Consider the following 17,699-nt stretch of genomic DNA (forward strand, 5'->3'; position numbering starts at 1 on the left):
TTGTGCTAGGTCCCAGGAATATATAGCTATAGCTTACAGTCAATGTCCCAATGGCTCATGGGGCAATCAACACATTGCTTTAATGGGAAGAGACAGCTAGTCTCTCTGCCTTCTCTTAGGCCTAATGGGAAGGGCATCTATCTCTTCATCGGTACCTGGTGATAGAATAAAGAATTCTATTCTTTATTTTCTTTCTTTCTTTATTTTTTTTAGATGGAGTTTCACTCTTGTCTCCCAGGCTGGAGTACAATGGCACGATCTCAGTTTACTGCAACCTCCGCCTCCTAGGTTCAAGCGATTCTCCTGCCTCAGACTTCCAAGTAGCTGGGATAACAGGTGCCCACCACCACACCTGGCTAGTTTTTGTATTTTTAGTAGAGATGGGGTTTTATCATGTTGGCCAGGCTGATCTGGAACTCCTGACCTCAAGTGATCCACCTGCCTTGGCCTCCCAAAGTGCTGGGATTATAGGTGTGAGCCACCTCGCCTGGCAAGGGATTCTGTTCTTAGTCCTTGAAAAAATAAAGTTCTGAATCTTCAAGTTCCTTGATTCTTTCCTGGGCCCCTGTCACTCCAACTGCCCCCTACCAGAAGTAAGTTGATGTGTTCTCAGGCAGAAATTGCCTCATGAAGTCCCCATATACCTTCAAAGATCTTCTTTAACATGCACTGCTGGGAATTCTGAGTGATGCAGGTTCCCTCTCCACGAAGACATTTTCCTTGATCATTCATATAAGCACATGTGTAGCAATTTAATATTGTGCCTGAAAATTTAAGATAAGCCTGATTACATTTCCTTGTGGACCAGATGTGTAGCCTTGATTCACATCTGGGAGGGGTAATGGGCAATAGGTAGCATGGATACTACACATTTATTTCTTAGTTCTTTTTGGGGATCTGAGGGCCCTGTGTCTGACAGACCTGTGCCAGAGGAAATTCCTTCATTCTTCTTCATCTCTGACCCTCATTGCTGATGAATCCCAAATTTCTCTCTCTAATATTTTTACTCCAGTCCATATCTGCATTGACTTCCTGGGCATTTATCATTAGATACCCTTCTGTCATGTGACACCATAGGAGCAAAATGTATGTGTGATTTTCATCTCCCTTTTGTACTCCCCATCATACTCTCACCCACAAGGCACAAACACTTGGAGTCATATTTGACCGATTAATAAGCTATGTTAGAATGCTCTAACATTGCAAACCCTGTGAAGAGTCTGTGTCCTTCTCCATTTTCAAATTGACCTTATTGAAGGTCACTAACAGCACTATCTTTGAAATACTTCCATGTTGCCTCTTTTACTGTCTCTACTGCTAATCCCCCAGTTTGGGAAGCCTAAAGAAGTGGAAAGATTATGGGCTTTGAACAGTCCTAAGTTTGAATCCAAAGTTTGCCACTTTCTAGCCATGTGACATTGGACATATTACATTTGCCTCACTTCTTTCATCTGAAAATTTAGAATAATGATATTTAAACAATAGAGTGAAATGTGAACTATGTCTTGTAATAACTTGAGGCATCAAACTTTGGGTCTTGTTTTCTTTCCCAGAACAAACCCTTTTAATTAAGAGCCACAGACTAGCAGTTGTCCTAGGAACTCATTTCTGGATCTAAAAGAAAATAGCTTTACATTCCATGTTCAAACAAAAAGAACCACCAGCTGCACACATCTCTTTACAGAATTTGTAAAGTTATAGCATTCTAACATGGTTTAAGAGGCAGGGTTAGCATAAAGCTAATGAAGGTTAGTCTTCAGAACTCTGCACTTTCATGATCCCCTTCTAGGGAAGTCGGAAGGGCTGTGTATTCATAATTTCTTATGGAGAGTGACGTTGGAGGGGTACTGGCATTTTGTATTTGTTTTATTTTTCTTATAGAGGGCCCTCCATATTGTTTAGCTTTCAGGCTCCCACATGCCTCTTGGTATGATTGTGAAGAGAACTAGAGAGACTTTGAGAGAGCTGTTTGTGAAGTGTTAACAATTCTTTCTTCTGCACTCCTTCCCTAAAATTGGGTTTTCTTGATGTGTTCCCCATTTCCCACCTGAAGTCAATGACTGGCACCCATCCAAACGTGGCTCACCTGTAGATGTGCTTGAAATTGGTGCACCTGAAGCCTGTTCCCCTGAAGCGTGCTCACCTGAAGGCTGTTCACCCGAGGCCTGCTCACCAGAAGGCTCTTCACCGGAGGCACGTTCACCCGAAGGCTGTTCATCTGAAGGCTGTTCACCTGACTCAAGCTTACTCAAAGGCTGTTCTCCGGAGAGGTGTTCACCTGAAGGCTGTTCTCCTGAAGGCTGCTCACCTACAGTATGCTCACCTTCAGCATGTTCAGTCGCAGCGGGCTCACCTGAAGCATGCTCACTCTCAGCATGTTCTCCAGAAGTGTGCTCGGCCACAGTGTGCTCGCTTGAACCATGCTCACTGGAACCATGCTCACTTAAAGTGTTCAGGCCTGAAGAAGTCTCATATAAAGCCTCAGCATCAGAAGGGTTTTCAAGTGAAAAGAACTCACCTGGAAGTTGCTGAACTGAAGTTTGATGATCTATGGAGCCAGAAAGCTCATCAGGCTGACCTGATGTTCCTGGGATGGAGAAGGAACAGAAGAGAGTTGGTGAAGCTGACAGAGAGAATGGGATAAAGACTATCTTCCTATGGAGTTAGGCTAATGTTATGAGACTCCTAGGTTTCCTGTGGGCCTAGATTGGGCACCTGAAGACTGCAGATGTTGGGAAAAATCAACTAAGTATCCCAAAAGGCCATGGAGGACAGAAGTGTTTAGTGAAACAAACAGAGGCCACCTCTGGGATTGAAGGGAAGAATCTTAAGTTCCCCAATATTAAGAACTACTTAGGAGAATCCACTCATCCATGTACAAAAAACCCCTGAAGGAAAATGAATGTGCCTCCCTGACAAAGTCAGCATCAGGAAGTCAGGATACCATCCCTGATAGAATCAGAAGTTCGCCACCAACCCTCCCTCCCATTCCTCTATGGGTGAAAGACAAGAAGAGTAGAGATAGAAGAGGGAGAGAGAAAGCAAGTAGTTTTCAATACCTGAGTATTTGTAACCTAAATTAAGGGCGGAAGAGTTAACCTTTGGACAGGGATGACCAGTATGAGCCCACAAAAATTATCAGAAGGGATTAAGCCACCTGTATTTGGTAATGTCAAGTATTTTCTCACACTCAATCCCCAATCCATGTGGGTTGGGGATTCAGAGAGCAAAGTTGCTATAAGATATTAAGGTTAAAAAAAAAGTCTAGGCATATTTTATATATATATATATATATATATATAGACACACACACATATATGAATTGTATCCTTGTGACATACCATTTACATTCACTTCATGGAGTTGTCCTGAGTACTTAATAAGATAAATTGTGAAGTGCACCATTGCCTAGTACTCAATTTTATTTTTCTTTTCTTCCCACCTTACACTGGGAATTACAAAACTCTTACATGGGTATTTTTTTCTGGCCAGTCTCTTCTACCTTTAATCCATCTCTTTCTTTTTTTTTTTTGTTTCAAAAACAGAGTCTCACTCTGTTGCCCAGGCTGGAGTACAGTGGCACAGTCTTGGCTCACTGCAACCTCCGCCTCCCGGGTTCAAGTGATTCTCCTGCCTCTGCCTCCCGAGTAGCTGGGATTACAGGTGCATGCCACCATACCTGGCTAATTTTTGTATTTTTAATAGAGACGGGGGGTCTCACCATGTTGGCCAGGCTGGTCTTGAACTCCTGACCTCAAGTGATCCGCCTGCCTCAGCCTCCCAAAGTGCTGGGATTACAGGCATGAGCCACTGTGTCTGGCCAATCCATCTCATCATTGACTGTCAGACAAATATTCCTTAAGTATATTTTAAGTGAACAGAAGCACAAAACAGATAATTTGATTATTACTCTTTGATTAAACTGAGCCACCTAGAGGAGGACAAGTAGACTACAACAACCAAGTTATTTAATTCTAGCCAAAAGCTGAGAGGAATTATTGGATCTTTGAGGCTGAGGTAGTCTAAAACCCCAGAGTACTCAAAACTCTAAGAATCTTGGATAGATATATTTTCTTGGCACAGTGCAGTACTTACAATCAGTGACTTTCTAAATGACTAGGGTGAGAATATGTTGATAAAGGAAAGGTAAGATTTAGTAAAGCTTTTTGGAGGTTTTTATTTTTTAAACTTATTACATAAATACTATCTACTTGACTGGTTTTTCAATAATTAACACAAATTTTGATAAAGAGATGTTTCTGATATAGAAAGGAGACATGAAAAAGCATGCTAATTTCTTGATCTTATAGTTTATGACTCGTGTCACCATGTGACTGGCACATACTATCACCTGGTGGCTGTGTATCTACATTTTTGAGTCAACTTTTGAAGGTCTAACAAAGCAAAAAGCAAAACCTCTGACAGTCAACATTATAGAAAATACATTGTTATTTCACTAAAAGCTCAGAGCTCATGGCCTCTTTCTGCTGTAGGAGGCAGGAGGGAACACAGCACACCATGAATGGGGGATCCCAAAAGAAGAGATGATACAGAAAACCTGATTGATATAACACAGCCATGAAGAAGAGGCTTATGAAGTCTCTGGCCTATAGCTCTGTCGTGTTCTGAGGTTGTTTTCTGAACACATCACATCTTCCCATCTCCCATCTTTCCTTGGCACATTAACCACACAAGGATCCCTCACATTTAATTGGTGGGACAAACCTTCACTGGGCTTCTACAGAACCCCTAAGCCTACTTTTTCATCTCATGCAGCATCAGGTATAAATGTTGAGTGGCTAAAATAAGTAGAAACCAGACTGTGCCAAGCCAGTGGGACCCTCTGACTGTAAAGCTGTGACTAGAGAAATCAACTGGTTCAGGAGCTCTCCGAGTTGGACTTGTTTAGCTGCTCTTGATTCTGACTCAGATTGGTTTGGGTGACTGAGAGACTGGTCTTCCTTCTTCAAGGCCTGAAATGTCTTAAGGGAGACCCCTTTTGTATTTACCTGAAGCCTAGATCAAACACTCACCTCTGGCAGATCCAAGCAGATAAAGACTCATTAGCAAGAGAAACCTGTTCATCTGGATTTAGGAAAAGAGGGGACCCCAGTGTGGGCCACAGCTTCTTCACAGAGCTATGAAGCAAACTGCGAGCAAAAGCTCCCAGTGCTGAAGCAGAGCTTCTGGGAATTCTAGAACCTCAGAAGTAACCCATGTTTCTTCACAATGGGTTGAGCTCTGAGGTTCTTGTGTAGCCTGTTCAGGCAAGTTGGCCCTTAGCAACCCACTGCTTATTTCACTAGTGAAGACCAATGATTATTTCCTGTGTGCAGGGTGGTATGTTGGGGCTATCTGCCCTATCTTTAAAAAAAAAAAAAGGGAAAGTATTACCAAAAAGCACATATTTTTTGTAATAAAGTTTAAAAGATATCTACTCTCTTTTAAAAGTGTTTTTGACAATGAGATGTGATTGTTGATTGTTTTCTGTTTGGCTTTCTAAATCAGCCTTTCTTGGCTCTGATCTGTACCCTGGAAGGTTGACCTCTGTTGACTTTATCACCTGAATGCTGGCTGGATTTGGCTTCAGATTGGGTTTATACAGGATTGGAGGGGAGAAGAGAGAGAGAGAGAGGAAGAGGGAAGGGAGGAATGGGGAGAAAGGGAGCGAGATTGGAATATTTGTTCTTCCTATTCCCTTCCTGCCACAGTTGACACTGGCTGAGTCTACATGACAGAGCTTCTGTTGGGTGTCCTCTCTTCCATGGCTCCAGCTCTCATCCATACTATGGTAATATGTTTTTCTCCCCCTGCCCTCTTAGGCCTAGGGATGATAATGGTTTCCTGCTGTTACTAAAATCTGGATGCCCAAACTTATCTCTTTTTGTTTGTTTGTTTGTTTCCTTAACCTTGCCCACTTCTGTAAATAGTCTTTTCATACAGACCTTTATCAACATGGTTTTAGCAGGAAACAGGTGGCAAACTCAAATGGGTAACTGAGGAGAGTTTACACAGATATGGGCAGAGTAAAGAGATCAAGAGACAGTAGAAAGCTGCGTTTTGAGCTGCAACTTGGTAGCAAGGGGGTGGCCAAGCTGAGAAGATGGATGCAGTGAGGCATCCACCTGATATAAAACTAGAACTTATGGAGGATTGAGTGGCAAAGATCTGGTAGCTTCCATTTCTCGCTGCTTCTCTGCTCAGCTCTCTTGAACAACTTTTTTTATATACCACTGAATGCTAAATCTAGAATAGATGTACTTATTGTTACATTTTGAAAGGAAGGTGAGGGTTAAAGAAAGAGAGAGTGGCGGCTCTACATCAGATCCAGGCTTTCTGTCTAGCATAAGACCTACAGAGGTGGGGGACTAGCTTAATGCCAGTGCCCACTGCTTCGTACAGGTTGGGGTACTTGTAGGTATGAGCAGGACGGGTCTGGGCAGTATGGTTCCCATAATGAGGCATTTTGGCCCTTGTTCCCGCAGAATGTGATGCTGATGTTCCTTGGACTTTTTCCCAGCAGAGTGTGATAAAGTCAGGGAGGCAGTTGGACAGGCTGTTTCTAAGGGCCCAAACCCCCGTGGAATGCTTCACTTTAGCCAAGGTCTGCAAAATGGCGGGGGTCGGTGGGGGTTACGAAATGGTGCAGTTTGGACTAACACTTTATCACTGTTATAATTATTTGTTTCATGTTTGTACTCCCCATTGGACTCTAAGCTTGAACGCAGAGACCCTGTCTTGACTATTGTTGTAGTCCCAGTACCTAGCAGCATGCCTAAGCTTTTCCTGAAGGAAGGAAGGAATGAGTTACCTTTTGGGGCCTCTCTCTGCCTCATAGAGGAGAATTTATAGAGAATCATGTAAGAGAATCTATAGAAGAGAATCTGGGTTAAGGTTCTGGGTTAGTTGAAGACAGCAAGATCACCAGGGATCAAAAGTTACTTGACTTGAGTTAGAGGATAAAGCTAGGATTTCTGAGCCTCAGGCAGGTTCCTTTACAGTAGAGAAAGGTATGAAAGAGCATGCTATCAATAATTCTTTTCCTCCAGGATGAGTTTGGAAGAACAGCTATGAGCCTTGGGTCTGACTTTTGTTGATAGAAGCAGTGGAAATTAGTAGAAGGGAAGAGGTGCTATCTATTCCACCCTAACTTAGAACATAGAAAGACAGACAGTGGGCTCTGGAGAGCTGATGCTTTCAGCTGAAAACAATTGTTTTTAAAAATTCCCTATGTAAATTTGCTTCAAAATAACCTAAATGAGGGATTGTAGCAATGAATGGGGAAAGAAGATAAAATAAGACTGGACACAGTGGCTTGTGCCTGTGATCCTAGCACTTTGGAAGGCTGAGGCGGGCGGATCACCTGAGGTCAGGAGTTCAAGACCAGCCTGGCCAACATGGTGAAACCCCATCTCTACTAAAAATACAAAAAAATTAGTCAGGCATGGTGGCAGGCACCTGCAATTCCAGCTACTTGGGAGGCGAAGGCAGGAGAATCGCTTGAACCTGGGAGGTGGAGGTTTCAGTGAGCTGAGACTGTGCCATTGCATTCCAGCCTGGGCAACAAGAAAGAAACTCTGTCTCAAAAAAAAAAAAAAAGAAGAAGATAAAATAAGATTGGTCCTGTGTGCATGATTGTTGAAGCTGTGTGATGGGTACATGCGGGTACTCTCTACTTTGTATATGTTTGAAACTTTCTATACTGAAAATCTTCAGGGTGGAGGGCAGAAATACCTATTTGGAAAGCCTAGATAATCAATGCCTTGTTTAAAATAGCTTCAGGGGATGATGGAGAAGTCTTTTTAATATGTGTGTGCATTAAGACCTAGATAGGAGCTTAACTGCTCCCTATTATACAAGTATCCTACACCCAGGGCTGGCTTCCTGAGCAGGCGCATGGGCCCACACTCAAAAGGGCTCTGGTTTCTTGCTTTGCTGTCAATCTCTGGAAATTCTTCGTCACTTTCTAACAAAGGCGCCTCATTTTTGCGTTGCACTGGGTCCCACAAGTGCTGTCTCCAGTCCTGCCTAGATCTCATTTTCCAGTCCCCTTAGGAATATCACCGTCTGGTACTGGAAAGCTTTGGCCTCTGAAACCAGGTTGAGGAAGCTTTCTTTTAGGAGGAGCTGGGGCACACCTAAGTCCAGGCTGCTGGCTTCAAGCAGACATTCCTCCCCTTCTTGCACTCTTCCCTACTTGATAAATGTGTTCCCATATAAGTTTGTTGTGCCCTGATTTTTAGTAGAAGCCTTCTCAGAAACATCCCTTCCAACCTCTCCCTCTACTCCTTAGATTTCCTCAGGTTTGATGCTTTGCTAGAAGGACTTACAGAACTCAGGAAAGTGCTTTACTTATATTTACCAGATTATTCTAGAGGACACAGCACAGTAACAGCCACATGGAAGAAATACATAGGAAAGGTATGTGGCGGCAGGTGGGGTGGGGAGGTGGTTGGGTGCAGAGCTTCTGTGGCCTCTATGGGTGGGCCATTCTCCCAGCACATCAGTGTGTTCACCAACCCAGATGGTCTCTGAATCCTGTTTAGAGGGTTTTATGGAGGCTTCATTACATAGGCAAAATTGATGAAATCATTGGCCATTTGTGGAGGTGAACTTCTCAACCCTTGAATCATGGGATTGGTTTCTCTGATGACCAACCCGTACCCTGAAGCTACCTAGGCCCACTTAATGAATCATCTCATTAGCATAAAAAGACAGTTCCAAGGGTATTAGGATCCCTGTGCCAGGAACAGGAGCAAGGACCAAATAGATATTTTTATGATGTCACAAAGAAATTCCCAGGATTGCCATGAAGGAAGGCCTCAGCATGATTGCTGTGCAGCTGGGGTGGAGACAACCCTCCCAGATAAGGGCAGGAGAATGAATGGCCCAAAGTGGAAGTCTCCAGAGAAATAATAATATCTGATAGCTCCAATGACAGCCATGTACAAATGTGTACTGAGAAGCTCTTGGAAGGTGGGGAAGCTTAGCCAGAAGCATAAAATTAATTGAGCAAATGATAAGGTAATTATTACTTGTAGGAAAAAGAATATAAAATCATGTAATAAAAAATGTCATCCTAGTACTCATTTTATTTCACTTGTGAATACTATTTAAATATCTATCAGTCAGGGCCCACTTGCAGGACACAGGAGCTTGTCTGGTGAGTTACCTTCAGCAGAAAGGTATTAGGTTGGTGCAAAAGTAATTGCGGTTTTTGCCATTCTTTTTTCTTTTTTTTTAATGGCTGCCACCTCTATCACAGTCAGGAAAGTCACTGTAGAGTGTTAGGCAGCTTCCACAGGAACTGTTGGCTTCAGGAGGGCACCACTGTGTGAGCCAGGAATCAGGAGTGGGCTGCCACTAGGACTTCTAGCTGTATATGCACTCCACGCATGCTAGACGGGCATTGGCAAGACATGGTGTCTTGTTCCTCTTCTCTCACTATCATAAAGCTGGTACCTGGATCTAGAATGCTGCTTCTGCAAAAACAACCAACAAAATAAAACACAAAACACCTCACAAAATTCCAGCATATTCTCAAACATCGGAAAACTACAGACATAGCAGAAAGATTGTAATACCTAACCTTGTTTTAAGACTCTCCCTTAGCTACCTAACCTTGTTTCAATATGAATAGGCTCTCCCTTAGTTGAGAAAACCGGACGAGCACCATTTGGCTCCTTCATTTACAAGACATCAAGGACTCCTCACCCATCCCCTTCCTCAAGGAGTTAACTTGTGTAAGCTGACTCTCAAGGAGTTAACTTGTGTAAGCAGATCAAAGAGTCCAATTAACTGATAAGGTACTGTGGCAAGCAATGTCCATAGTTCCCAGGAATTCGCTCAAGAGATAGCACCATAAAGCCCCAGCATTTGTGTCCAGCAGAGTCCCCCCATACCTATCGCCTTGTGATAAATTTAAAGCCCCTGCTCCTGGAACTGTTTGTTTTCTTGTAACCATTCGTTTTTTTAACTTTTTGCATGTTTTAACTTCTGTAGAATTGCTACAATTAAGCACCCCCTCCCATCTCTAAACCAAAGTATAAAAGAAAATCAAGCCCCTTCTTCAGGGCCGAGAGAATTTCGAGCGTTAGCCGCCTCTCGGGCACCGGCTGATAAACGACTCCTGAATTCGGCTCAAAGTGTGGCGTTTCTCTCTAACTCGCTCAGGTACAACAAGATGACTCTCATTTCTGCATTCTTAATTAGTGAAATTTTAATCACACTGGCAAATGTAGTTCTTGGCTTTCCAGAAAGAAGAGCTATTAGAAGAGATTGGGGAAGATGTTGAGGGCTAATGCACCAAGGCCAGAACAACATAGCCCCCATCTCAAGGCCTTCACATTTACTGCTCCTTCTGCCTGGAGTCCTTCAGTGGCAAAAACTCTCCTTGATCTAACTTGAATCAGGCTCTCTTGAGTCCTCTGCCCCACTAGGCCCAACCTTTGGCTTGCCTTTCTCTCTGTTTGTAAAATCCACTTTGAGCAGGAATCCTGCTAAGTCAGTGCAGTGACAATCCCTGCCCTTGATATCTGATCACCTGAATATCTATCACCCTGGCTTGCCTTCAGCAAGAATTCTGTTGAGTCTAGCAAGAATCTTAGAAGTTTCCACATGGTAATGTCCCATCCACCGACCCCTACCCTGCTCCTTGACTGTAACACCCTTTCCTTGTGTTCAGATTACAGCCCAATCTCTCCCCACTGCAAGACCGCACTGCATTGGTCCCTATGCCTACAGTGATAGTTCCCCCTGAAACAAGTCATTGTCTTTAGCAAGTGTCCTGAATACTTGTTTTAACACCAGATACCAGCATGTCTTCCTCCCTCAGTCTCCTTAATTCGGTTCTCTGCTGAAATATCACTTCTCAGAGAAACCCTCTTAAAAAAGCACTCCCTGCCACTGTCTATTGTCTTAGCCTCCTTCAGTTTTCTTCATTGTTTTTATCATTACCTGGCAATATTTTATGTATCATTTTGATTTTTTATCTGTATGAGTGTCCTCTGTGTGTACACTACTCTGTCCCCAGAGTCTGGCATATCTTAGACACGAAATAGATGTCTGAAAGGACGACTAAGCATTGACTTATCCTGCACTGTGAATCAACTCTATTGAGAGCATGGAGGGAGTGGCGGGGGGATGTATAAAGGAGGGAAATTCTCATCTATCATCATAAGAAGTCCATCGATGGCCGGGTGCAGTGGCTCATGCCTGTAATTCCAGCACTTTGGTAGCCGAGGCAGGCGGATCACCTGAGGTTGGGAGTTCGAGACCAGCCTGACAAACATGGAGAAACCCTGTCTTTACTAAAAATGCAAAAAATTAGCCGGGTGTGGTGGCGCATGCCTGTAATCCCAGCTACTCTGGAGGCTGAGGCAGGAGAATCGCTTGAACCGTGGAGGCAGAGATTGCAGTGAGCTGAGATGGTGCCATGGCACTCCAGTCTGGGTGACAAGAGTGAAACTCCATCTCAAAAAAAAAAAAAAAAAGTCCATTGATAATGTCTAAGGTGAGTGAATCAGAAATAGTGATATAAACTGATTATTTCACGGAGGTAAATCCCAGAAGAATGGGCTGATTATGGCTGGGGAGTGTTGGGAATAGGCCCCCAAAATCTGACCATAAACTGGCCCCAAAAATGGCCATAAACAAAATCTCTGCAGCACTGTGACATGTTCATGATGGCCATGACACCCACGCTGGAAGGTTGTGGGTTTACCAGAATGAGGGTAAGGAACACCTGGCCCACCCAGGGCGGAAAACCACTTAAAGGCATTCTTAAACCACAAACAACAGTATGAGCGGTCTGTGCCTTAAGGACATGCTCCTGCTGCAGCTAACTAGCCAGACCCATCCCTTTATTTTGGCCCATCCATTTGTTTCCCATAAGGATACTTTTAGTTAATCTAAAATCTATAGAAACAATGCTTATCACTGGCTTGCTGTCAATAAATACGTAGGTAAATCTCTGTTCGAGGCTCTCAGCTCTGAAGGCTGTGAGACCCCTGATTTCCCACTCCACACCTCTGTATTTCTGTGTGTGTGTGTGTCTTTAATTCCTCTAGCTCCACTGGGTTAGAGTCTCCCCCACCGAGCTGGTGTCGGCAGGGGATGGTGATATAAACTGATTATTTCATAGAGGTAAATCCCAGAAGAATGAGCTGATTGTGGTTGGGGAGGGTGGGTGTGGGTGTTGGGTGGAGTGGATGGGAGATTGGGGGAGGATGGCCAAGCTTCTCAATAAGCAGCAGTCCATGCATGTGTGCTGTTACTTAACCACCTGAAATTCAGAGAAATCTGGACAAGCTTCAGAGAGGAGCTCCCATTCCATTAGCCTCTCGCAGTTTACATAGCAGAAATCCCTTCCTGACCTCCGCAGGCCCAGACCACTGGTCCATTCTGCATGAAATATCCCTTCCTGGAGGCAGGTGAAGCCCACACGGGCACCAGGAGGCCTCTCAAGTTTGTGCTGACTTGGAGCCAGAGCCACCAGAGAGGGAGGAGAACAGAAAGAGCAACCGTTGTGTCTCGCGCGCATCCCTCTGTGTGTTCCAGCACTGCCCCCGCTGATGCGGCTGCACTGGCACGGCGCCACCCTGGAAAGGCCACCATGCAGACTTGAATTGGAACCTGCTCTGAATGTTTCTGGCTATGTGACCTTGGAAAGAGAATCACCCTCTCTGAGCCTCCGTGGCCTCATTCGTAGAATTGAGATAATACCATTTCCATGTTTCAGACTTCTGAGGATGAAATGAGGCCATGTAGGTGAACACACTCAGCACAGTGCCTGGCACGAGGGAGGCATTCACAAAGTAGCCACTGAGTATGATTTTCCTTCCCTTGAGGGTTTCAGTTTTGCTGATATTATAATAACTGTTTAATTTGCTCCTTGTTCACATGGCACTTTAGAGTTTACCCTGTATATCAGTGATACTGCCAAGCATATATTGTCTCTATTTTACAGAGGAGATTCTGAGAAACTACATAGGATGTAATCCATTTATCTTGACTTGACATCCCATCATGCTCAGGAGTGCATGATTCTCCATGACTGATAATAATGTGTGTTGAACACATTCCAGGGCCACAGCTCCAGGGAGAATGACCAGGGCAGTGGCTGGGAGGGAGGAGGAGTCTGAACTCTGAGAACCTCTCCTCACAGGCCTGAGGCCAGCTCCTCACTGTGAGCCTCCTCCCACCGCTCCCCACCCTAACCTGAGCACACACCTGGCCCTCACAACCTCAGAGCTCAGGGCACAGGAGCGAGTGCCGTCTTCCCAGACCATGCGGGGGCCTCCACTGCTAAAACCCTGTTCAGGCAGCAACTTCTGCCAGAGACAGTGCTGTGTGAAAAGTGATAATTTCTTCATCTTCAGCTTAACATTTTATCCCCTTTTAACAAGCAAAGAAAGGATTAGAGAGATTCAATATCCTCTCCAGGACCATACAGTGAATAAGTGGTAGGTCTGAGATTCAAATACACAGACAGCTGACTTCAGAGCCTAAGGGATATTCTTGTTTAGATTTCTTTTTCAATTATGCCTTGTGGTCTCCTAGGGACAGAAAAACATTGTAAAACGAAGAAAAGGGAATACCTATTTACAGATAATGTTCATAGTAAGGCAGAATAGGATTCAGCATTGTAAGGGAGGTTAAAATGGAAACAGGAAATATTGGAGGCAAAGGTAGGAGAAAAGGGTATCGAATATTTTATGTAAAATTGCCATTGGGGTGGGACTACAGCAGTGGCTCTCCTCTGGGAGTGAATTCCCCTCCAGGGCACATTTGGCAGTGTCTGGAGAGATCATCAGTTGCACAAGTTGGGGATGAGCTGCCGTTGGAGTGTAATCCTGGAGGACTGGGTATAAGGTGAGGCCCATTTGGGGAGACTCTTGAATGCCACACCAAGGAGTTGCTGTTTCATCAGGTGGACCAGGAAAGTATTTTGAGCAGGAGAGTAAAATGATTGTAACTGTACTCTAGGAGGCCATACCCAGGCAGGCATAAGTGCTGCACTGCAGCTGAGAGAGTGAAGTGGTGATTACATCCAAGAACACAAAGGCCAAAAAATGGACGAGGCCGAATTCCATGGAAGAAGCTGCAGAGACATCAGGAAGAGCCAGAGGTGACGTCCTGAAAGGTTTCACTGCCAGTGCCTGTGCCACAGGATTGCCCTGAGAGACAGAAGCGTGCAGAGGCAGAAGGGACACATCAGGAGGCTGCACGCCACCAAGCTCAGCTCTCTGCATATGTGGAAGCTGCACTGCCACCCACCCTGCCCTCCACATCTGGCAAATATGTGCAGACAAACATTGCTAGGGAAAAATGTAGTGGGGGTTTTTGCTTGCTCCCCAATGCTTTCCAAGACAGCAGCTTTACCAAGTCATTGTGGATTCAATGTGTGATCAAATAAATTCTGTGATTCCTCCCATGGGAACACAGTCAGGGACACCATGATAAGGATCCTGCCGGTGGCCAGGTCTGTACACTAGCTGTGCAGAAGTGGCATGCTTGCGAGTGCACCTCAGGGAGTCACTGTCAGCTACCAGTGTCCTGACTCAGCCAAAGGCAAATGCAGAGGCTGCGTGTGCTCCAGCCACAGGTTGCAGTTCTTCACTCTTATCCTTACATCTACTAAAAATCAGAGCACAAAGAAACTTATCTAGGAAAAACTTATCGAGGAACATATTCATCAAGTAGGGAAGAGTGCAAGAAGAGGAAGAACTGCCTGCTTGGAGCCAGCAGCCTGGACTTAGGGGTGCCCTAGCTCTTCCTAAAAGGAAACTGCCTCAACCTGGTTTCAGAGGCCAAAGTTTTCCAACATCAGATGGTGATGCTCCTAAGGAGACTGGAAAATGAGATCTAGACAGGACTGGAGACAGTACTCGTGGGACCCAGTGCAGAGCAAAAACGAGGTGGCCCTTAGAACAAGGGGTGGTGTTTAGAAGGAAAACCAAAAGGAATAGTAGCCAGAATTCAAGAGCGTCAGATATTCTAAGAGGCAGTGAGGGGTTAGCATAGTCCAAGGACTTACAGGGGTCCGATCACACAAGGATGACCTTGGCCATCATTGACGACCTTGGTCAGAGCAAGTTCAGGTGAGAAGCAGAGGCAGAAGGCAGATGAGAGTGAATGAAAGAGTGAACAGAAAGGAAGTGGAGATGGCGAGTGTGGCCAGCTCTGTAAAGCAGCTTTAGGAGGAGAATGAGACGATGGTGTGGCAGCCATAGAGAGGGTAGAAGCAAGGACAGCTTTTTAAAGAAAACAAACAAACAAACAAAAAACCCCAATGATTTTGGCATGTTTTTAGGCAAGGATAAATTTCTCTCTTATGTTTTTCTTTCCTCAAATTAATACAGAATGTCTACATTATGAATTTGGGAATCTCTACTTTTATTCATCTTTTTATCACTTTTTGCACCTTTATTTTTTCCTTTAGCTTCTGTCTCTTCATCTGTTTATCACGTTTCATATTTCTCTTTTCTTTTTCATTCTTTCCCCTCTCTCTTCTTCCTCTTCACTCTCTCTATCTTTTAAAACAGGCGTTAATGTCAAAATAAAGGATATTTTTATTATTTATGTTATTATTAAATCCATTTTTTAAATTCCCATTTTAATTGTATATGCCTATAATTAGCTTATAACATTTTCTTTCTGATAAAAGCTTCAACAAGCATGTCTTTAATGCTCAGATTATTACATATGTTTTAATGGACTTTTAAAACATGAGAATGAGAAAGGAGAGAAATGTAAAGCAGATGAGTCTGTCTAGGTCAGGATCTGGTTAATTCTCCCTGTACCTACACAAAAGCACCAACCCAAACAGAAACAATAACCAAACTCAAATTCTTCAGCCTAAATGAGGAAATTCAGTCTGGTCCTAATCAAGAGAGACAGGGAAAGACCAAAAATGATAAAGGCAGGACCAATGAGTGGAATTTGTATTGTTTTAAAATGACTTTTATAATTTCTCCAACTTCAGTTGAACAATGAGAACACTTGGACACAGGGAGGGGACCATCACACACCGGGGCCTGCCGGAGGGTGGGGGGCAAGGGTAGGGAGGGCATTAGGACAAATACCTAATGCATGCAGGATTTAAAACCTAGACAATGCATTGACAGGTGCATTAAACCACCATGGCACATGTATACCTATGTAACAAACCTGCACATTCTGCACTTGTATCCCAGAATTTAACTAAAATAAAAAATGATAAAATATATAATTTCCCCAACTTCTCTGTTGAGCAAATTAAGACTTGGTCACTGCAGTGGATACATATCTTTACATATTTGTTGAAACTCAGAAAGCACAGCACCAACAGTGAACCTTAATGTAAACTCTGGTGATAATGATGTGTCAATATAGGTTCATCAGCTGTAACAAACAGAACTCTCTGGTGCAGGATGTTAATACTGGGGGAGGCTGTGCATGTGTGGGGGCAAAGGATATATGGGAACTCTCTGTATTTTCTGCCCAATTTTTCAGGGAACCTAAAACTGCTCTAAAAAATAAAACCACGTTTGTCACTGTAGACAATTTTAAAAATACATAACATTATGTATAAAAAGTTAACATAGGCCAGGCACAGAGGCTCACGCCTGTAATCCCGGCAGTCTGGGAGGCTGAGGCAGGCAGATCATGAGGTCAGGAGATCGAGACCATCCTGGCTAACACAGTGAAACCCCGTCTCTACTAAAAATACAAAAATAAAAACTTAGCCAGGCGTGGTGGCGGGCACCTGTGGTCCCAGCTACTCGGGAGGCTGAGGCAGGAGAATTATGTGAACTGGGGAGGCGGAGCTTTCCATGAGCCGAGATCACACCACTGCACTCCAGCCTGGGCAACAGAGCGAGACTCCGTCACAAAAAAAAAAGTTAACATAACCAGTAGCCTGTTAACTAGATTATAGGTTAACCTAATAACCTACTAATGAATATAAATATTTTGGTTTCCACACTTCCAGGCTAATTATCATGCACATAAGTGTATAACCATCTCCATCTGCCTGGGAAAGAGGGTTTTCTGGGATGTAGGACCTTCAGCGCCAAAGCCAGGAAAGTCCCAGAGACAACCGAGATGAGTTGGTCATCCTATTATAGTTTTATGTTGTATTCTATTTTCTAAAAAGATAATGAAAATGTAGTATTTGGCTTTTGAATGGCAATTTTTTCTTGGACCATCAGGTACCAAGGTGTTGCTGGGATCACAAATGAGCCAGCCAAGCTCCTTGACTGCTGACCACCACTCACAGACCACCACCCACCCAGGACTCATCGCCCAGGAGGAAGAGCAGAGCCACACTCAGTGCCAATAGCTTGTCCATCGTCCTCAGGAAGGAGGTCCTGGAAGCAGGCTGCCACTGAAAGGCCAGCTTTCCCAGGCTTTGGCTCTCTCCTAGCCCTGGGCAGGGGGCAGGGACCCACTGTCTGCAGAGCCGTTTTGCTATCAGCATCTTCTGACTCCCACTGCAGGAGTGTTACAGCCCCGTTGCACTTTCTGCAGAGTAAACACCCTAGTTTATGAAACTTTTTTTTCTGTTTTTTTAGGGCGGTGGGAGAACCTGAGGACAGGATCTCTGAAGGGATAGTAACATGGTGTACAGGAAGAATTGATGTTTGCTGGGAACCTGACACACTCCAAGCCTGAGGTCCCTGAGCAACTTCCCGCCTCACTCCATCCCTCCTTCTCCC

At 44.2% G+C, this 17,699-nt stretch overlaps 2 protein-coding genes across 6 annotated transcripts in view; one reads left to right on the forward strand and one right to left on the reverse strand.

The window, feature by feature from the left end:
- CHEK1 (checkpoint kinase 1) overlaps window positions 1-541 on the forward strand; it is a 51,098-nt gene extending 50,557 nt beyond the window's left edge. For both annotated transcript variants that reach the window (XR_010113505.1, XM_057299289.2), the window contains exon 14: window positions 214-541. The gene's annotated coding sequence lies outside the window, so the exon portion shown is untranslated. The remainder of the gene's footprint in view (window positions 1-213) is intronic.
- ACRV1 (acrosomal vesicle protein 1) overlaps window positions 1-17,699 on the reverse strand; it is a 216,818-nt gene that overhangs the window by 10,515 nt on the left and 188,604 nt on the right. Inside the window, exons 1-4 of one of the 4 annotated variants that reach the window (XM_003819918.5) lie at window positions 5,034-8,551; window positions 2,519-2,587; window positions 2,087-2,308; window positions 645-764 (exon numbers count right to left, since the gene is read on the reverse strand). In XM_003819918.5, coding sequence (XP_003819966.1) covers window positions 645-764; window positions 2,087-2,308; window positions 2,519-2,587; window positions 5,034-5,085 — 463 coding nt within the window. In that variant the 5' untranslated portion in view covers window positions 5,086-8,551. Of the gene's footprint in view, window positions 1-644; window positions 765-2,086; window positions 2,588-5,033; window positions 8,561-17,699 lie in introns of those variants that run through there. The other 3 variants (XM_008973333.4, XM_008973332.4, XM_055095060.2) reach the window with 3 other exon arrangements.

This window comes from Pan paniscus, chromosome 9 (genome assembly GCF_029289425.2).
Source record: "Pan paniscus chromosome 9, NHGRI_mPanPan1-v2.0_pri, whole genome shotgun sequence".
Classification (NCBI taxonomy): Eukaryota; Metazoa; Chordata; class Mammalia; order Primates; family Hominidae; genus Pan; species Pan paniscus.